The 22630-nt window shown below is 38.5% G+C and overlaps 1 protein-coding gene across 4 annotated transcripts in view; it reads right to left on the bottom strand.

Moving 5' to 3' along the window:
* PPP2R2B (protein phosphatase 2 regulatory subunit Bbeta) overlaps positions 1-22187 on the bottom strand; it is a 472301-nt gene extending 450114 nt beyond the window's left edge. The window contains exons 1-2 of one of the 4 annotated variants that reach the window (XM_017960021.2): positions 21914-22187; positions 21716-21793 (exon numbers count right to left, since the gene is read on the bottom strand). In XM_017960021.2, coding sequence (XP_017815510.1) covers positions 21716-21793; positions 21914-21923 — 88 coding nt within the window. In that variant the 5' untranslated portion in view covers positions 21924-22187. The remainder of the gene's footprint in view (positions 1-21715; positions 21794-21913) is intronic. The other 3 variants (XM_017960018.2, XM_017960019.3, XM_017960026.3) reach the window with 3 other exon arrangements.
* Between the last annotated feature and the right edge of the window lie 443 nt (positions 22188-22630).

Below are 22630 nucleotides of genomic sequence, written 5' to 3' on the forward strand. Positions count from 1 at the left end.
CAACAATCCCATTTTACAGAAGAGAAAACAGGCTGAGGGGATATAATAATTAATCCACAAGAGATCCCCTATTTCCGCACTGGAATCACCTGATGAGCTAGTGAAGAATGCAGATTTCACAGTCCTCAAGCCAGTGGATCCAGATTCCCTGGGGATAAGAAGTGATTCTTCCTTGAAAGTTTGAGAACCTCTGGAGTAAGATGTTTAATTTCACACTCTGGCTTGACAAGTTTGGGTAACGGAAAGTTTTCCAAATACCTTTGTCCTAAATCACGTATCCAACAATTTGTTGCCACCCTGATGATGTGTCAGGCTGAGTGATGGGGACATAGGATATGAGATACCACTGCTGCTCTAAAGAAGTGCATATTCCAGAAAAAACAGATGAATGAACTGTTTTAATACAGCCACATATGGGCTATGACAGCAGGAAAAGGATATGAAAAGATTCTTTGGGATTATAAAGCCCCAAAAGGTCAATGTTAGAGATCCATGTTTTTGCATTAGGCATTATTTATAAAAAAAATAAACAAAAAACACCTCCTGTTAAAAGGCAATTATCTTACTGGGAGGCATAGCAAATGAAGAGTTAGCAGTCATTAACTCTGTAAGTGGCATTAGTCTCTGATACATCTAATGTCGTCACAGATAAGAGCAGGGTCACCAGGAGAGGAGAGGAATGGTGTCATTATAAGGAGAAGGGAGGATCTAAAGCAATGGCAGAGGTTTCTGGAGGGAGAGCCGAAGAGCAGAAAGAGGTCTCTGAAAGGGAAACCAGGAGCCTCAGAGGAAGGAAAGATAAAGGTGACCCATTTAGGTGCCATGTGAGAAGGCCCCTTGAGTGTGGCAGAGCAGAGTCCAGAGACAAGAAATTTCTCCCGATGATTTCTGCATGTCAGGTTCTGACAGTGGCAAACAAGCAATTAATTGGGAGTTTCTTGAATGTTGTGCTCTGGACTAGGCTGCTCTAAGCTTTTCTTTAGACTGACCTCCTGGGAGAGCAGAAACAATCATTTCTGCCCGCCAAGTCCAGCTGGAGCCCCTGCCTTGGGGCCAATGGACTTGGAGTCTCCTAACTGCCTGTTCTCACTGGTTCCAGTCTTGTTGCCTACCTCATTGAAGCCCAAGTTTTACAGAAAAGTTACCCTGATAATTCTCTTTGTATGTTTTTATAACCTCCTTTGGGGGAAGGTTCATCATTACAGTTTTACATTTTGCTATGAAGGAAACTAAATCCCAGGAAAAAAAATTAGCTTATTTAATATTAATCAGGATGAGTCTGCCCAGGTTTTTACTCTTAAGTCAAAGCAAAGCAAATTCCTACTCCTTCTTCAAATCTTAAATGAAGTGCTACATCTCCAAGGAGAGGTTTCTTGATGCCTCAGACTGGATCAAATCCCCCTCTTACAGACTCGCACACACCATGTTCCTCTTTTAAAATACTCGTTCCTTATTGAGCATATTTACTGAGCACCTGCTTAGGCCAGGCACTGCGCATAGTACTAAGGAATCCATAGTAAACATGACGATAAAACACCTACTCTCAGCCAGGTGTGGTGGCTCACCCCTCTAATCCCAGCATTCTGGGAGGCCGAGGTGGCTGGATCACTTGAACTCAGGAGTTTGGGAGCAGCCTGGACAACAGGGTGAACACTCATCTCTAAAAAATATACAGAAAATTATCTGGGTGTGGTGGTACCCACCTATAGTCCCTGCCACTTGGGGGGCTGAAGCAGGAGGATCACTTGAGCCTGAGAGTTTGAGGCTGCTATGAGCCATGTTCACACCACAGCACTCCAGCCTTGGTGACAAAGTGAGTGAGACTCTCTCTCAAAAAAAAAAAAAAAAAGAAAAGAAAAAGAAAAAAAAAAAAACTACTCCTCTTCTTTGGGTATAATAACCATTCCCAACATATACAACTCATGAGCTGCTGTGAGGATTAAATGAGGTAATCCAGTAAAGTGCTTAGAATTCTTTAATAATTGCTGTTTAGTATCTGACACCCTGGCCAGACTCTAAGTTACAAGAGGGTAAAAATTTGATTTTTTTTCTACTGAATTCTGAGATCAAAGTTTGCTGCCTGAAGCATAACAGGAGTTTGATAAGTACATGCTGGATTGAACTGAGCTGAATTGAGTTGAACTGAAGAAAGAAAATTCTGACAATTTCCATCACACTTCCTACACCCACTAGCCAGTGTGTGAAATTCACAACTTGTTAGATTCTGGCCTGAAAGAAAGAGGATCCTCTTTGTGGTTAATTCATTTATCCATTCATTCATACAATATAATCTTTTTAGCAGCTATTAAATGCCAGGCACTCTTCTAGGTGTTGGGGATACAGCAGTAAATAACATATTGAGGTTTAGCTCTTTGAGCTTATATTCTCAAAGAAAGAGGTAGGCAATAAACAAACATTACATCAACAAGGTTATTTTAGGTGGTGAAAAGTAGAATGAAGGAAATAAAGTGGATCACGGATTAGAGAGTGACTGCTTTGCTTGATGGTCAGGGAAGGCTTCTTGGAGGAGGTGACATTTGAGCTGAGGCTGAAAGACAAATTAATGGCCAAGGAATGGGTTTGGCCCTCTCATTTACCCCACTATAGCCTGCAATTTATCCTCACAGAGATTTCCTCTTCTAATTTAACTAACTACCTACATATTTTTTAAATAGTTTATTTAACATTTGTTTCACTGCTTTAATATAAGCTCTAGGGGAACACGTAGTGTGTTGTCTTTCTCACTCGTTGCATCCCCTAGACCTTGCAGAGCAGTCAAGAGTGAGTTGATTCATATTTCTGATTGGCAGTCTGCACTGAGGATTCAGCCAGCTCTCTTGGCATGTGACTAAAGCAAGAGAGAGGTGGGCAGCTACAGATAAGACTGAAGAGGACTTTGAAGATGGGGGTCGGCTCCATTTAGAGCAGCTGCTACCAGGCAGCAGGGGGAGAAATAAAGCCCAGTGCCTCACAACAGAAGATTTTGGCTCTCATTAAAAAGAACGAAAGAAGGAAAAGCACAATAAAGCCAATTACGTTTTCCACCAAATTTTCTATAGTAACTCTCATAGTACCTAGAAAGAGTAGACAAATAACATCTCCTAATTTATAAAAGGAAGTCAGAGCAGGTAGGCAACAGGGTTTTGTTTGTCTATTTGTTTTGTTTCTGAGCCATGGAAACATGATTTGATTTTAACAGATGATGATAATGCAGTCATGTGCTTAATGACATTTCGGTCAACTGTGGACTGCAAATATGAAGGTGTCCCCATAAGATTATAATACTGTATTTTTCCTGGACCTTTTATATATTTCAATATGTTTGGATACACAAATGCTTATCCATTGCATTACAACTGCCCACAGTATTCAGGACCGTGACATTCAGGACTGTACGGGGTTGTAACCTAGGAGCAATAGGCTGTACCATCTAGGTTTGTGTAAGTGCACTCTAGGATGTTTGCACAATGACAAAAATTGCCTAATGATGCTCTTCTCACAATGTTTCCCCATCATCAAGTGATGTGTGATGGTAGTAGTAATAAGAGCAAACCCAAATCTATATTCATCTGAGTTCTTCATTCATCTGAGTGACTAGGTTCCAGTTACTCTGCTAAGTGCTATACCTAGAATATCATGGAATCCTCCTGAAAAACCTATAATAAAGTAGGTATCATTAATTTATCTGTTTATAGATGAGGAAGTTTACACAGGGACATTAAATAAAGTCAACTGCAAACAAGTGGAGGAGGTAAGATTCCAGTAAAGGCTTTCCGCTCACCCCTCCCCTCAGGCTGTCCCATGCCACTGTGTTCTCTGAGTTGCCTGATCTGAACATTATCTCCCCTACAGTCTCGTATAGGACATGGCACCAAGACTGAGACCAAGATTTTGTATCTACTTATTTGGAACTTGTGGGTATTTCATTAGGGTTGGGCAAATTTACTTCTGACCTATTTGAAAGAAAGGGTTCGCTAATGACTACCATAATCATGTAGAAGAAATCTAGCCAAATCCGCACATGTACCTATCAATGCCTCCAGGGATCCAACATGTGTTGAAAGTTTGCTATTCCTAGGACATGGTGCCAAGGACTGTGAGATTAAATGCATGTATAGGCATATGATGTAAAAGGGAGGGAGGGAGGGAGAAAGTGGGGAAGAAGAGAAGGGGGAAGAGAGGAAGGAGAGAAGGAAGGAAGGGAAGGGAAGGGAGATAGGAAAGAAATATAAAATTTAGTAATAAATATATGAATATTACAGAAGGGCCAAAAGAGAGTAACAGATAAAGTGCATAGTAGAAAACTCTCGCACCTAAATGGAACATTGGGACAGAATCCAAGAAGACTTCCTGGAGGTAGTGGCATCTAAGATAGGCTATGAAGGAGAAGAAGAATTTGCACATATGAAGATATAAGTGGGAAGAGTCTTCTGGTAAGAGGTAACAGTATCAGTTTTATTAAAACAGCTCAAATTCACTCTTTCTCCTATTTACTACAAATTAATAGAATTATAAAAACATATTTTAAATATATAAAGCAGATTTCAGCTGCTGTGTTTGGGCTATGCACTTATTAGCTCTCGTTTGGAAATAGTGGGCTTTAACATTTCTTGTCCAAGCGGGATAAAAAATGTTCCAATTATTCAGTCTACATAATGCTTCACAGCCTTCATAAAAAGAAAGCATTCCAAAGCAAATCCCGAATATGCTTCCTGTTCTGCAGAAGAAAAAAAAAAATTGTCCTATCTGCTTCCTTCCCAGACATCTCTGCATTTTAATTAAATCATGAATATTATGAAAAGGAACCAATATTCTGATATGAAACAATATTTTAAAAGGATAACTGTGACTCTGATATCTATTTTGACCTTAGAGCCTTCCCCAGGATTAGGCAGCGTATTTCTTTTTGGACAGATGAGAACTTTAGAGGATTTGAAAGGAACCCAGGACACGACTCCAGGTGGCAAGATCTTAGTTTTCTGACCCGTAGGCTACCCCTTAGAGATACAGAGTAGGCATTTGAGTAATTGGGTTTAATGTCTTTTCAAGAAAACACTTTTAACCCAGCTTTCCTCTTGATTCTGAGAGGCCATAATAGTAAATCTTTCAGGAGGTAGCAAAGGAGAAAATGCTGTACCTGTTGTTCTTACAGTAAGGGACCAGATCTGCTCATTCAGGGAGGACCTTCCCCTGGGAGTGTGACACGGCTCACAGCAGCTTGCACGAGAGTTCTGTTTGGCCTGCAGAGTATTATATTTTCTAATTCAAACTTCATGCCTTTAAACAGGGTATGTACTCACCAGTTCCTCTACATCTTGATTACCTCTGGAGAGATTTACACAATTACCTTTTCCTTTGCTGTTTCAGTCTATGAGCTTTGCTTTATGGCAGGGTTTCTCAACCTAAGCACTATTGATATTTTGGATAAGGTAATTGTTGTATGGTTATGTGGGGGAGATGGGGCTGTTTTAGGATGTTTAGTAGTGTCACTGTGCTCTGCCCAATAGATGCCAGTAGCACACCTCCCATCCCCCAGTCAGGACAATCCAAAATGCTTCCTGACATCAGTGAACATCCCCGGGGGTGCAAAATTACCCTCCCACACCCTAGATTGAGAATCACTGCTTTACAGCAATACGGCCTCAGAGACCTGGGCTGTGATAATGGACACATTAATTGCACATTAGGCAGCATAATGAGGGTAAATAATATTTTGATTAGAAGAAAGGTGAACCAAGATCTGTGCGTAATTCTTCATACCTTAGTTTCCTCACCTCATTCTCCCACAGGTCTGGTATATAAATCAAAACAATCTAGTATATGTAAATGTGTTTTGAAAACGTAACCATATAAGGTTGTTACCATTTGGTCTTACCTATCTCTTTAGGCATCCACTGATACCGGCACATTGAAAAATGGCAGCTCTATTTAAGGATAAATCATTTAAACTAGAAGGCATTCCATAAACCAAGTGCAGTGACAAGGAGTTGAACTTAGCAGTAAGAAATGTCACTTTGGGCACGAGAATGAATTTTCTTGGAGCCTCCTGTCTTCTTGGTATTTCTTGCTGATTGGAAAGCTAGTATTCTTTCATTTATTTAATCATGCATTTATTCAATATGTATTTGTTAAACATTAGTGTATGCCAGGCATGGTGCTGGGCACTAGGAATGCTTACACAACTTGTAGTTGTATATCAGGAAGTAGCTGTAGCAGACTTGTCTTCATGCAGAGTATGGACTAATAGAGAAAACATACAAGGAGCAAGAAAATGATAATGCATTTGGCAAGTGTATGATGGAGAACATTCAGCACCTTCTACGAGGGCCACCAAGCTCAGAGTTCAGGGTTAAGAAAGGCTTACTTGGGGAAAATGAAACCAAAACTGAGATTTGAATGATGAACCGGGGTTGCCAGAAAAAGAGAGTGTGAAAATATTTCTGGCAAAGGGGATAGTATGTGTGTAGTGCTGGAGGAGGGGATATGGCATTAGAGGACACATGGAACAGAGAGTACATGAGGAGAATGGTGAGTGAGGCTGGGGATATCCCAAGAGCAATGAAACCTAATGAAGCTTTTTGGGAGGCAAGTGACATATGTACACACTGGAGATACTACTCTGGATACAGTGTGAAGAACAGACTGGAGGTAGTCAAGACAATAAGGATAGTGGGAGTAACCCAAAGAGGCTGCTCCAATATCCAGAGAAGAGAAGATTGTGTCCAAAGTAACATAGTGGCAATGGGGTTGGAGCAAGGTCGAGGGATTGGAGATACTGACCTATTTAGAGAAAAGAGGGAAAATGGCATATGACTTAGTGATAGAGTGCATGAGTATGGGTGTTCAAGGAAGTTAGGAAGGCAGAGCCAAGAACGATTCTTGGGTGTTTGGGAGGGCTTTTGGAGGCAGCAACTGGAGTTAACTACAGCCATTGCTACTATTGACAAAAATGAAAGAGTTTATGGGGCGCCTGGTGAGTGTGGGTCCATGAGCTCAATGCCAACAAGCATTATCTCCTTTAAATCTTGTTATACCCCTGTGAGATAGGATGTATTATTCTCAGGACTCCAAGGCTCAGAATAACCTGTTCCAGGACCCACACCTGGTAATAACAGGGTCCTGATTTGGACTGGAATCAAACCCGACAGACTGACTCCAGAGTCAGGTGGTTAAGCCTGCTCTCTTACCCACCACATAGAATATTATTGATTCCCTTGAATGTTTACCTTCTAGGTTTAAATCATAGGTTTTCTGGTGACTAAAGATAGTTTTGGAGGAACCATTCAATCATTTAAGCTCTTCAAATCTCAGTTTCCTCTGCCAAAATCTAGGTATTGGGATATCTCCTTTACAGGGCCTATGGAGTGAGTAAGTTAGTGCTAACACTAATAATGACAGAGCAAGCATTTATTGAATGCTGACTGTATTCCATGCTGCATTGTAAATACTTTACATGTATTAGCTAATTTAATCCTCACAAGAGCCCTGGATGTAGCTTCAATTATTATCCCCATGTCATAGATGAAGAAACTGAGGCACAGATACATTAAATACCATACTCATACAGCAGATTTGTTGGAATGCAAACCTGGGTGAGCCTTTTTGGAGCCTGTGTTCTTCACTATGGTGTCATGCAGCCTCTGCTAAGACATGAGACCTTAAAAAGTGCTTGACACACCAAGAGCCTAGCACCTGGCATGTTAGATGTGCTCAGTGCTGACTATCATTTTTCTTCAATGTTAAGTTTATCGAGTTTTCAATAAGTGCCAGGCACTGTAATAGACAAATAAGATAGACATGGCTCCTGTCTTAATGCCTTTCTTAGACTACTAGAAAGCCATTTCTAATCATGATTCTTTTTTTTTTTTTTTTTTTGGTATCATCAAGCCTCCCTTGCCCATGAGAAACTGGGAAATGTCAGCAGTTTCTGAGGAAGGCTTTAAAGAAGGCCAGGGAAGCCAGGGTTCATCAACAGCCAAATACACAGCCTGAACCACTCTGCTGATGTGATTAGCCTGGGTGTTGGCCAAAAGACCACACCAACGCCCTTGGAGGGCTACTGTTTTTCCTCCTTTCATATTTGTGCATTTGATCACCACCTAGGTTAAAGAAAACATCTGGCTGATACAATAGAGGTAGAAAATGCTAACATCTGCTTGGTGGTCAGGAGGTTTTAATTTTTAATTGACAAAAGTTGTCTAAATTTATAGTGTACAACATGGTGTTTAAACATATGTATACATTTTAGAATGGCTAAGTTAATTAACATATGCATTACCTCCCATACTTATTATTTACTTCTGAGAACACTAAAAATCTACTCAGCAATTTTCAAGTATACAATACTTTCTTATTGACTACAGTTACCAAGTTGTACAGTATATCTCTTGAATTTATTCCTCCTGTCTACCTGAAATTTTGTATCCTTTGTATCCCCAACCTCCTCTTACCCCAACCCCTAGTAATTACCACTCTGCTCTCTGATCTATGAGCTTGACTTTTTTAGATTCCACAGATGTGAGATCATCTGGCATTTGCCTTTCTGTGCCTGGCTTATTTCACTTAACATAATGTCCTCTAGATTCATCTGTGTTGTCACAAATGACAGGCTTGCTTTCTTTTTCCAGGCTGAATAATATTTTGTCTTTCTACCGGAAGGGATATCAAAGAGACTCTTATCCCATAATGCCACAGGGGAATCTGAGTGGTGGAAACATTAAGTGGTAATGTGGAAGAGGAAACTCATAACTTCATTGTGTCTGTTTTACTTTCTGTACTCCACCTTCTCCATCTATAAGTGGGCAGATCTTCCAGAAAAGATCTCCCAGTTTCCTTCAAAGGAAATTCCTTCAAATTCCAACATGCTATGAATCTAAGTGTTTAATCGCACAGTTTCCTATTTGCTCATTAACATCATGTGGGTAAATAATACTTGGATTAGGTGTAAGAAGTGGTAATTAATTGTTCATGTTTGTTGATAATGTGGAGACAACTTGCTGTCTGTAATTTCCTTCCACTTGCTCGTAGAACCCTCTACAGGTGTTTATTGCTCTTCCCAAAGATGAAGTGTAATCTTTGTGTGGACCCAGGTGTAAATAATCTTTTCAGTAAACACATGGATCTGATGGCCATTTTAAGTTCATTTAGCGAGCGTTTACTAAACTTAGCAAATATTAAACATTAAAAAAATAATGATCTGGGTGGTAGAATGACGAGTCATTTTTATTTTCTTGTTATCTGTGTTTTCATTAGCATCACAGCTAACATTTACCTAGCATTCACTCTGTGTCAAGTGCTGTGCTTTGTTTAGATTATTTTATTTCATCCTCATGACAAGCCTATGAAGGAGAAACTACTATTTTCCCATTTTACAGAGGAGTAAAGTGAGTTTAAATCAAAATAAAGTTATGCAATCTATTCAAGATGACACAGAAAGTCGTTTCATTGGGATTCAAACCCAGGCCATCTGTGCATAGTTCATTCTCTTAACTATGGTAAAGTCTGTCCAATGCTCTCAAGTTTCTGTTAGAAACGCAAAGAGTATTACTTTATGTGAAAAAAATGCAAGTTTTTAAACAGTAATATCAGAGTTGTTTTTAAAATAAAGTTTGTTATTTATTTTTTTCTGTTTTAGTTTCATGAATTTGGTTTAAACTGCTATTAAATAGCAATCTTTTTAAAAGACATCTTCAGCATGCTGTAAAATACTTTTTAGAAAAATATTCTCTCTCAGGTATGTCTGATGAGAAGCTGTGCTTTACATGAATCATTGACTGAAAAAAGAAGAGGCACATAAATTCTGAAGCATGTGTGAATGGTAAGCTGTAAAAAATTGCCATCAGTTTTCCTTGGAAAATAGGGACTTATTACCAATATTTGGAAATCATTAGTGCTTGAATATCATTGGTATAGACCTGCCAACATAAAATTACCTGGTATATTTGATTAATGGTGTAGAGTGAGACGTGCACATGGACAAATGACTGTGCCATAATTTTGGGAAAGGTTGCTTTAAATCGTAATCAGAAAAATCACTCATGAAACAATAGATAATAATGGCCCTTAAGAAACAGCTAATAAAATTATGGAAATATCATCCACAGTAAAAACTAAAATGAAAAAACAACAGATCTTATGTTCCCTAAACTGTAAGCTGAAAGGACATGGTCAGGTCTCAAGGCTGCCAAATTTAAGTGATCTTAACAATGCCTTGAAAATTGCTTTTAGGCACTGAACAAAACTGTAACATTTACAAATTCCAGTGGTGATCCTGGGCAAAGATAGCACAGTGAGCTTCAGACCACAGACAGGATTTTACTACGAGAGGGAAGGTATGAAGACCTCTACGTTGGAAGCAAAAACAAAACAAACGAAAATAGTTGAGTTTAGAGGTGAGGTTGAATTTTCACAATACAACTAAAAGGAAGATTATGTTACTGAAAATTCTCCATTGAGGTGAAATGCCCTAGGATTTAGGTCCTACAACATCAGAGTACTTCCGTGCTTAGAATCCTGAAAGCTTCCCATTGTACCCAGAATAAAACACAATTATTTACCATGGCTTTACACACCTGAACTTGCCTCTGCTTCCCTCCACGACTTCAACATAGACTCTTCCCCTACTGACCAATCCAGGCATCCTGGCCTTCCTTCTGGCCATGCCTGGATTGCTTCTGTCCAGGGTCTTTGCGCTTGTTGTTTCCTGTGTCTAAACACTGTTCCCATGGGTTTTTTGAACATGGTTTCTACTCATTATTTGGGTCTTAGCTTAAACGTCACCTCTTCAGAAAACCCTTCACAGAAAAGCCCTCTAATAATGTAGCATTCCCCATTCCCTCATTTAGCCACTCCCACATGAGACAGAGTCTTGCTCTGTCACCCAGGCTGTAGTGCAGTGGCATGATCTTGGCTCACTGCAACCTCCACCTACAGGATTCAAACGATTCTCCTGCCTCAAACTCCTGAGTAGCTGGGATTACAGGCGCCTGCCACCACACCCAACTAATTTTTGTATTTTTAGTAGAGACGGGGTTTCACCATGTTGGTCAGGCTGGTCTTGAACTCCTGACCTCATGATCTGCCTGCCTTGGCCTCCCAAAGTGCTGGGATTACAGGTGTGAGCCACCGCACCAGGCCCATTTTATATTCTTTATAGCATATGTCATCATTGGAAAATATCTTGTGTCTTTGTAAGCTTGCATTTTCCAGTGTCCACCTCTGCACTAGAATGTGAGCTCCATTAATACCACAGACTGTGGCTATTTCGAGGGCTGCTGTGTTTCCAATACCTACTGCCCAATATATATTTACTGAATAAATGGATGAATAAAATTCAACATTCTTAACTCCAACCAAATTGGTATAAAGTTAGTTATACTCTCTTTTTTAAAGCTCTATATGATAGACTAAAAATAAATATACTAAGAAAAAGGCATAATGCTTACTGAAACCTTGAGCAAATAAACAGGAACCACCCACAATGTCCATGTGCTTAATTATTTATTCTTGGCTTTTAAATTCCATTAACTAACAACATAGGCAGTAAATAGGATGATGCTGAGCCTGCTTAATGAGCAACATTTACAAAAAGGCAAGTGCTCTTCTCACACACCTCAGGCCCCAGCTTCAAGACAAGTCAGTCTAGAGAAGCTTGGTGTCTGGATTTGCCTGAGCCAAATGTTTAACCAAGAACAAGCCAATAACTCACCACCCTTTGCACAGCGGTAGCAATAGAACTGGTTAAGCCTTATCTGTCTCTTTTTCCTGTAGCTGATACTCTTGTTGGACTACCTTGAATCGCATCCTCATTCCTTGCTGCAAAGCCTAGATTCTGTTGTGGCATCCTCCACTCAGGGATGATGATCCCATTCCAAACTCAGATGCAAGCCTGTTTGTATAAAGCTAGTTAGGCTAATCCCATTCTCCTTGCCAATGGATGGCTTAGAAGTGGGCATCTGCTGGGAGGTGGAGATTGCAGTGAGCCGAGATCGCGCCAGTGCACTCCAGCCTGGTGACAGAGCGAGACACTGTCTCAAAAGAAAAAACAACAACAACAACAACAAAAACCAGAAGTGGGCATCTGACTTAGACTGTGGCAAAGGGGACATCAAAAGAAATTTTCTAGGGATATTGGGGGGAAAAGGTTTCTTTATTTAAAAAAAAAATCAGAATGTCCTTTCACTTGATGTTGTTGGTTTATCTGAGTGTGACGCCCAGAATTGCATGCAGCAGTTGTCTTGGGACAAAGCTGACATTCCAAAGACAGCAAGGCATGGAGAGGATCCGAGTCCTTTATGCTGAGCTTCACCTAGGGAATTCATCAGCTCGGGGGCTCCCCGCCTTGTGACTTATGTGAAACGCTGGATTATTGCAATAACCTTTCAACCGATTCCTGCTTCTGACAGTGGTCCCTTAATCGAGCTGCTGCTAGAAAGAGCGTTTTTCAACCAGTGGCTCTCTATTTCATTCAGGCAGGAGTCCAACTATTTTTAATGGGTTATAAGGTCCCCGTCTTGCATCTGTCTGCCATCATCTGTCTCCATCTTTCACAACTTCTTCCTTTGCCTACTCAACTTCAGATACACTGGCCACAAGTCCATTCCTTAAACATACCCGATGAGCTCTTGCCTCAGGGCATTTGTACTAGCTATTCCCTCTATCTGGAACTCTACTCCCCAGATATTCACATGACTTTTTTTTTTTTTTTTTTGCCTTCTTCAAATTGTTGCTCAAATGTTATCTTTTGCATGAAGTCTTGACCATCATATTTAAAAGAGAACACCATATTCCCTGCACCCCCTGTTGGTTTATTTTCTTGCATTTATAGCCTCATATTTTATATTCCATTTGTTTATTACATCTATTATTTAGCCCCTCCACTATTGAATCTCCAGTGCCTAGAATGCCAAGCACATAGTAGGTGCTCAGTAGATATTTGCAGAAGAGGTCATTCTTTTACTGTTCCAGATATTTTGATAGCAGTTTTCTGTTGCAAGTGAAAGCATCTTGAAAGCATGATGGATTTCCCTTGAGTTGCCTTGATGTCCTGTGCCCTGCATTTTCAAGACAGTCAACCGTATCTTAAACTTACAGTCAGTGCGTCTAGCAGAAGATGAGCAGTAAAAAAATTGCTGGTGTAGGATTCAAAAATTTGCCTTCTGGACTCCATAAGACCTTGGGCAATTTAAGACTTATTTCTAGCTGCCTTCACCTCCTCATATTTATGAAGAAAATTAGGTCTACTATCTATAATATCTGTACTATCTTTTTGTCTGCAATGTGGGATTATAAGACCGATTCTAGTTATCTCCTATGGGTTATAGGATATATATGATCTATATATGTTAAAGTTAGAAAAGTTCTGTGTATCTATAATGGATTGTTTTGAATGAGCTATTTTATTCTTTAAAAATATCCATTATTGTTGTATTAACAGTAATATTGATGTTTTTTGGTTGGTTGACATTTATTAGTTACTGAAGGCTATATTCATTCAATAAATATTTATTAAGCCCCTGCTTGGTGTCAGGTTACTTGCCAGGAGTGCTCTATCACAGTAGTTGAGAATACCAACTCTGAGGTCAGACTGGTGTGCAAATGGATATGTTGTTAAACTTTCTGAGTCTCAATTTCCTCCACCGTAAAATGGGCTCAAGCTGGCACCTGCCTCATATCTTAGTGTTGCAGCAAAGGTGGAATGAGATAACATGTTGAAAGCAATTATTAAGGAGTCTGATCTCATGAAGCCTGATTAAACAGAATTATCATTATCATTACTTTACCCTGGCCAGGTATTGTGCAGCACTTTCAAAGATCTTATTAACATATCCTTTCATCCTCCCAAGTTGGCGATCACCCAGGGAACCTGAGCAAATAGCACAAGAGAATAATTGAACCATGAATAAAATGTGGGTCTATGTACCCAGAAGTCCTAGCGAATTCCTGTTTCTACTTTAGGTCTCAGATTGGCTTCCAGTCTAGCCAATCTTACTCTAGCAAGCCTTCCCTGCTCTGTTCCCAGTGTGGGTTGGGTGACTTACTCTTTTTCTAGTACTCTCCACAATCACATTGGATTGTCATTAAAAACCATGTGGTGATGCCCTCAGGAAAGTGTACAGTGCTTAATGGAGGGGAGCAACAGTGTTTTGTCCATGACTGACCTCATCGTCCAGCCCAGTGCCTAGCACATATTAGGTGCTCCATAAATATTTGTTAATTAAACACATTTCAAGTGATTGGCATTAGGGAAGAGGAGAAATAAATAGTCACAGTTTTTTTCTCTTTCTTGGCTAGGAAATATTTAATTACCTAATGCTTACAAAGAGAACAGGATGTTTGCCTTCAGTGTTATGCAAAGAACCTGCTTCCCTTCCTCCAGCGTTCACTTCTCACCAGCCCACCTGCAGAGTACAGCAAGCCTTCTCACATCAAAACATTCTGCATCACAGCTGAGAAAAAATGCTTTCATCTTGCACAACTTGTTCATAATCAGTCCAATTTTTCTTCTGGCAGATTGGAGCGCCATGCAAAGTGAAGTTGCATAGGAAATTCCCTTGTAGCCTACTGGGTGCAGAGAAAAGATCTCCACTTCTTTTTCACACACAGAGGAAAGGTTTTTCACTCCCTTCAGTGCCCGAGGCAGAACTTGGCTGCACAGTATCTCACATTTATTGGCATTCTTGTTTCCTTTAAATGCACTCAAAACACCTGCAGATTTTCTGTCTTCTCTGCTCTTAGAATAGCCCTCTGATGTAAGGAAAGAAAGAACAGAATTTCTCAAAGTGCCTCTTGGATCAAACTATTAGAATTGTTTGGGATGGGCCGGGTGCAGTGGCTCCTGCCTGTAATCCTAGCACTTTGAGAGGCTGAGGAAGGTGGATCACGGGTCAGGAGTTCGAGAGCAGCTGGGTCAATATGGTGAAACCCCGTCTCTGCTAAAAATACAAAAAACAGCTGGGCGTAGTGGCGGGTGCCTGTAATCCCAGCTACTCAGGAGGCTGAGGCAGGAGAACTACTTGAACCCGGGAGGTGGAGGTTGCAGTGAGCTGAGATCACGCCACTGCATTCCAGCCTAGGCGACAGAGCAAGGCTCCATCTCAAAAAAACAAAACAAAAATAAATAAATAAAAATAAATAAAAATAATTATTTGGGATGCTTGTGAAATATGCAGGTTCTTTGACTCTGTCCCAGACCTAGTGAATCAGAATCTCTAGAGGCAGAATCTAGTAATATGCATTTTAACATCCTTCTCAGGGTATTCATATGCACAATAATGTTGGAAAATCATTTAGTATCCTGTCTAAGATCACTAACTGAGTAGCTGAACCAAGTTTAAAGTGAGGGATTATCTGATTTCAAATTGGTGCCTAATTAAAAATCCCCTTGAGTTGCTGATTTAGAAAGCTTCTGTCTAAAAAGACAGGATTCCTTCTTCCTGAAATGGGAATTCTTCTCAGTGCCAGCCCTTCACCCTGTATTCAGGAGAGCAAGGCAAGTAAGACTCCGTTTTCTATCATTTAGGCTAAGATCTGTGGGGTGAAGTTACAATTATTGTAACTAAACATCTAAACATCTAAGAAAGGTTATTTGTCAATCACGGACTTCTTTCTATAAAATGAGGTGAAGGTCACAAGTCTTTATACTGCTTTGAGACAACCCAATTGGTTGTTTTTTTTTTTTTTCTGTTGACAGCAAAGAGTCACAATCACTGAAAGAAAGCTGAAAAATCATTCCTATAATCCTCGAATTACTTAAACATCCATGCAAAATGAAACATTATTGCAAATGTTATAGAGGATTCCTCTTTGCAAGGAAGTCACAGGTGTTGGCTTTTACTTTAGGGTATATGAAATACACCTCACATCGACAGTCACGTTGATGTTTTTCTCTCATTAGAAAGCACAATTGATAGAATGCCTCATCCTTCCCTCTACATGAGTGATCTTTTCAGAGGGAGGGAAGGAAAAAAATGTTATGCCCATGTAGCAAAACAGAATAAATATCACAATTATTTCCCATGAATAAGATGAAGTGACCTGTGTTGACAGACATCAAAGAACTGCAGAATGAGGAACAAAGCACCCTAGAATTGCAGTATCAGAAAGAAAATGGTTATATGCTGTAGCTGGAATAAAAACAGAAACCGCACCAGATAATTCTTTTTCCCATGTACAAAAATCAGACACCAAGTCTCAAGAAGTTGTCTGATATCGAGTGGGCAATTTCTCCATATATAGTACTTCTAATGATGAAATAATGTAAAATTTCATGCAATGAAATCATGTTATATGAAATACGCCTGCTAAGCAAATCAAATACAAGCATTGCACATGGTAAATCAGAACCTTTAAATGTGTAAGTGTCTTCCAATAACTCAACTAAGTCAACAATGTTTTTATGGCATCCTAACCACCAGCATAACAGTGAAAGTTTAGGTCATCAAAATTGTTTGTTGACTGCATGTCCACATGATCTGCATAAGTTATGTGATCTCATTCAGTTCAACGGTTCCAAACACCATCTGCATGCTGAGGCCTCCCCAGGTTCTATCTCCATCTCTGAGACTGTCTCTCCAAGACATATATGTGACTCATATATATACATACAACTTCCTTCTTGATGTTTATACTTTGTGCCTCATAGCTACTTCATATTAATTATGTTCAAAACAAAGCTCATGATTTTTCTCCCCAAATATCTTTCTTTTTCAGGTTTCCTGGTGTTAGTAACTGGAGCCCACCAACCACCCAGTTGTTCAAAGCTAAAACCTGAAAACTATCTTAATTCCTTAGTTTACTTCTCCCGTAAAATGCACCCTATTGCCTCCAAAACAAGCCTGGAACCTGTTTTCTCTTCATCTGCACCTTCTCCGCTCTAATGAAGCCATTGTGAAGCCACATTGTCTCTCATAAGACTTCCTATAAAGCCCAAGGAATGCTATTTTTGAGAATGTGTCCCAGTGACATAATCACAGTAGCTAATCATGATTACTGAATCATGTCTATGTGCTATGTTGTTTAAAATATATGTCTAATTATATTATCATAAGAGTTCTTCAAGATAGCTCTTATTATCCCAATTTTACATATCAGGAAATAGAATCATGAAAAGTTTGAGGTAACTTACTCCATGCCCATAAGTAGTGAAGCTAAATTTGAACCAGGTATTTTTAACTGTGAAACATATGCTCTTAATCACTATATCACACTGCTTTTCCTGGATAAATGTAAAGATTTTACTATTAGGTGTTCATAACAATGTTATAAATATTGAAAATCTAGGTAAATAAAACTAGGGTATATGTACCTCTTATTATACGAAAGATGATCCTATACATTCTTAAGTAAAAACATCAATTTACAAAATAGTATTTCCATTATGACTCCATTTTGGTAAAAAAAAAAATATGGATATTGTTTGATGTAAACTAAGCAATTCCTTGCACAGTATTTGACACACAGTATTTGTTTCTTGACTGAATCAATTAATGACCATATATGCATAATCAAGAGATTAGAAAAATATACCATAAATTTTTAACAATGCTAATCTGTGGGTTGTGGGTTTCTGAATGACATTTATTTTCTGATTTTTATTGGTTAAATTTAAACTTTTCTACACTGAGAATATATTGTTTTAGTAATCAGAAAAATAAAAGAATAAATGTTATGGTTTTTTAAATTATTTAAGGTTTGTCTTAAATGTTTTCTTCCCACAAGTCTATTTTTCTCCACCAAATGTGTGAGATTCCTACCTCTCTGGTAGTCAAAGCATTGTAGTCTTTAGCCTAAGTACTTTTATCTGCAGCTCATTTTACCTTGTGTTTATTTGATGTGATGCTTTACTCTCCCAGGCCATACTCTGTCTCCTCTTCAATGGTGCATTTCTTGAGAACTTGGACTATATTTTATTTATCTTTACAACCTTCTTACTTTCTGAGACAGTACCCTGGATATAGTAAGCACTCACCAAATGCTTATTGTTGAACTCATAGTATAATTCATTTAAAGCCCTATAGAATAATTTGACATGTGAAAAAATTCTAGTCTACTACTTGATACCCAAGATGTACATAAGTATCTTGCACCAAGATGCAAATTGAACATCTTATAACAACCTATTGGTAATGGTCTGATATATATTATATATAACATATATTATTATATATATTATATGTGTTACATATATTAATATATATGTGTGTTATATATAATATGTAATATATATTTTATATGTATTATATATAATATCGTATATTATATATGTATCACATATGTATATTATACACATATATGTATGCATATATATAATATATACACATATATGTATATGCGTATACACACACACACACACACACCCCTCCTAGCCCTTATAGCCATAATGGGTAACTATACTATTATCCCCATTCTGCACATGAGGAAAACTGAAGCATGGAGACATTAACTTGCCAAGGTAACTAGCTAGAAAGTGATAGAACTGAAATAGAAAAAGCTATTAATAGGAATAAGTAACATGGAAGGGAAAGCTGAATAATTTTTATTGACTTTGATTGTATAGAAAATTAACTTGGGTAGATTATGCCAATTAAACCAAAGGAAACCTGATTTTTAACGAGTAGCAAGTGAAAGTCTTTTATTTATTCACTCAACAAATATTCAACTTCCATTGAGGCATTGTTAGTGCAGGTTAAATGACATCTAAGATATGTTGGCTAGGGAACCTCCATGCCAGTGGCTGTGTGTTTGTGACTAACCTAATTCTTCTTTTTAAAAAGTTTCTCCCTTTATTCACTATTTAAAAGTGCATTTTCCAAACAAAATAGGGATCGATTGTCATTTTGATCCTGACTCTGACCCAACTAACAGTCAGTTCAAGCAGGCTACTTTTTTTGTATTATGCACAGTAAACGTTTCAACCTATCTTCAGTTCACGTGTATTCATAATGATCATCTAAGGGCATGTGTGTAAAATGCACGTTCCAGGCCTTCATTCCAGACTACTAAGTCAGAGTCTCTATTTTCAAAACAATGTTTAAAAAGCAGGGGCTTTGGAGTCCCAAAGACTAGGTTTGAAAACTGCATCACCCATTTATAAGCTATAGTGCCTTTGGCAATGTACTTAATATTTTTTGTTTGTTTGCTTGACTTCAATATCCTCATAGGTAAAGTGGGAATAAAAATTCTTACCTGTCATAAGGTTTTGGTGAAGATTAATTTAGAATGAAGGTCTAATTATAATAATATTTATAATAATAGCTTACAAATATCAAGTACTTACAAAGTATTGAGAACTATGGCCAATGCTGTATCTGTATTATCTTAATAATTTGTCTTAAGCAAATAATAAGTCTGCAATTGGTAAGACCTATAGTTACAGCAAACACTCAGAATTCTCATAATTGATGGGAAGCCAGTCACGAGGACAAGATTTAAGATTTAAGTGCAGAGTGAGAGAATAATGGATTACTTGGAACAAGTCCTTTAGCTTTGTGATGCCCAATGCTAGTCCACTACATTAGAATTAACTGGGTAAACTAACACACATTGTATCACCCTGACCCTTGAAACTCTAACTTAGTAGCTCTTGGAGACCTGGGAGTCTCTATTATTTAAAAAGTTCAAATGATTTTGAATCATGGCCAAGATTTAAAACAATGTATTCACTTGAACTTCCTTTTCTTAAGATCCATGAGGTTAGAGAGTAGGTCATTTTTTTTCTTTCCTTTTTAAAAAAATTTCTAATGTCTAGCACAGTGCTGTCATATAGAAGACACTCAAAATTCTTTTTTTTTAGGTGACATAAAATGGGATTGATAGTTTCTATCTGTCTTCATAGGGGCTTTAGAAGGATCTTTTGTAAGGCTCTATTTGACAATTCATCTCAAAAATAGAGGATGCTATATACAAATATAATATTAGATCCAGTAATCCCACTACTTGGTCTATATTTACAAAATAAAATCAGTATATAGAAAAGAAATCTGCTCTCCCATGTTTATTGCAGCTCTAGTAGCAATAGCCACATTATGGACACAACCTAAGTGTCCATAAACAGATGAATAGATACATACAGTTTTATATATATATATGTGTGTGTATATATATATATATATGAAAAATACACACAAACACACATATATATGCAATGGAATATTACTCAGCCATAAAAAAGAATAAAATTCTGTCATTTGTGGCAACATAGATAAACATGAAAGGCATTATATTAAGTGAAATAAGCCAGGCACAGACAAATACCACATTTTCTCACTCATATGAGGAACCTAAAAAAGTCGATCTCATAGAAGTAGAGAATAGTAAATAGTGGTTACCAGAGGCCTGGGGGGTGGTAGGAAGATGAAAAGAGATTGGTCAATAAATATAAAGTAATAGATCTGAGGAATAAGTTTTGTTCTTTAGCACGGTAGGGTGAGTAGGTTAACAATATCATATGGTGTATCTCAAAAGAGAGAGAGGATTTAGAATCTTCTTACCACAAAGAAATAATAAATGTATGAGGTAATGGATATGCTAATCATCTTGGTTTGATATCATTACACAATATACACATATCGAAACATCACACTCTACCTTATAAATATGTGCAAACATTGTGTCAATTTCTTTTAAATATAATTTTATATAGATTTATTTATTAATTTATTTTAGTGTGCTTTCTCCTACTTTGTAAACATAGAGTATTTGGTTTTTGGTCACCCACTATTAGATTCTCTACAAAAGAATTATAGCAAGATTGTAAATAAACTACCTTTTCCAAATTACTCAGATTAATTTTTGCTCGAATTATTTTTTACTCAGAATTGAAGTGCTACAGAATGACCTGAAGTTCACATGCATTTATGCATGTTAGTTTGAGTATAGTGTTCAATCCTGTCAACTGTTCACTTCATCATTCTTTAAAACTAGTTTTACACCTGTGTTATACCACTTCTAAAATCTAAAGCTACCATCAAAGCAGCAAAATCTGTTTCAGGCAAGCCCTACTGCATTCTGCTAGAAGAGCTAAACCATGATTTAAAACACCCAGAAGTACTATTCTAGTTCCTTCCAATTGCCTGTCATCCAGTGTTTTGTAATGCAGACACCCTTAGGGAGAGTCATGGGGGTCTCCAAGCCCAGGCTTATGAAAGAAGAAAATAAAGAAAAATAAACAGTTCTTCAGGAGGAGGAAAACTAATGCATTATCCCAGGTAAAGGGCCCTGGAATAGGAAAGTCTCCTGAGAACCAGAAAGGCAATTATATGCTAAGATTGGGATTCAATGTTCCCATAAGTCATATGACCAGACTTGAATTCTTCAGTCTCCCTCCGCACTTCATGTATTGCCAATGGTCCTCCACATAGAATGGAAGGGAGAGAATTATGGCTGACAGTCTTAAAGTGTTTGGACTCAGAATTCTACAGCGCTGATGACCATCCTGAAACAAGGCTTGCCTAGTTTAGCCTCTGTCTCTGCAAACCTATTTTACTGAAAGTTCATTTCAGTGCTGCCTCATTGGTAGGAACAAAATAAATATCAACAGAAAAAAAAAACAGGAGAGAAAGAGAGAAAGAAATTATTAAATCTATTTCTAGCTTAGAATGCAATTCTAGGGTGTGTGGGGACTTAGATTCGTGAAAGCAAAGATGAAAGTGTTTAATTTTGAAACCAGCACAAACTCCCAAGGAGGCAAGGAAAAGGGTATGGGGATTTCTCCTACCTTCTGTGGTCCCAATCTCGATAGTGCCTTTCACTTGACTGAAGCACCATAGTGTGTCCTGGGTGAGTGTCCCAATTCCTGAAAGCAACACAAGGAGATACTTCAGGTTAGGTAAGAGCTTCCAGTTGTTCTTAGGAGACCAACAAGAAAAGAAATATATAGCAGAATCTATGCATTTCTAAAAGGAGACTTGCACACCAGGTATCATCTCGTCAGAGAAGAGACCCTAGTGAGTCCTGAGAGAATGGTCAGTCTGCAAGTACCACGTCCTGCTGTGGATCACTGCTCTGTCTCCTCCGTCTGACCAGGCCAGGACCAGTTTGAACTGGAGCAATTGGAGTTTGTTCCTTCTCAGGCCCTGGCAGCATCTTGGAGTGGTTACGAAGGGCTTGCAGTCATCCCCTGTGTGACTGGCCCTTTTCACAGGAATACTAATGCTTTTGATTGTTTTCCTTCTGTGATGGTGGGGAAGAGAAAGAGGCAGTTCGTTAGGGGGTGAGAGGAAAAGAAAGGCAACATTTTTTTTTTTTTTTAACTGGGCTTCACAGCTTGCATGGTTGAGTGGCCAGTAAGGGGTCAGATACCCAGAGCACTTCCATCTCTCTTGTTCACTTCTTGACTGCTTGCCAAAGTCAGGCTGACTGTAGAGTAGGGGAAAAAAAAAAAAACAACAAGGCTGGGGATGAGGCGGGGTGGCTCACACAGAGTTGGAGAGTCAGTTTCTGACAAATGTGGCCTATTTTGTTCCAAGGGGATTTTTGTTTCAGATCTAATTGGACACTTGATGTGGCTAAACCAGTGACTCCTGGTTTCTACAAATATATGTAGCCAATACGTATGTTAATACATATACTAAGAGATATTCTAATTCCTTTACATATTCAAAAGAGTCCTTTACAGAACACTTCTGGATAG

This window comes from Papio anubis, chromosome 5 (genome assembly GCF_008728515.1).
Source record: "Papio anubis isolate 15944 chromosome 5, Panubis1.0, whole genome shotgun sequence".
In the NCBI taxonomy this organism is placed as follows: domain Eukaryota; kingdom Metazoa; phylum Chordata; class Mammalia; order Primates; family Cercopithecidae; genus Papio; species Papio anubis.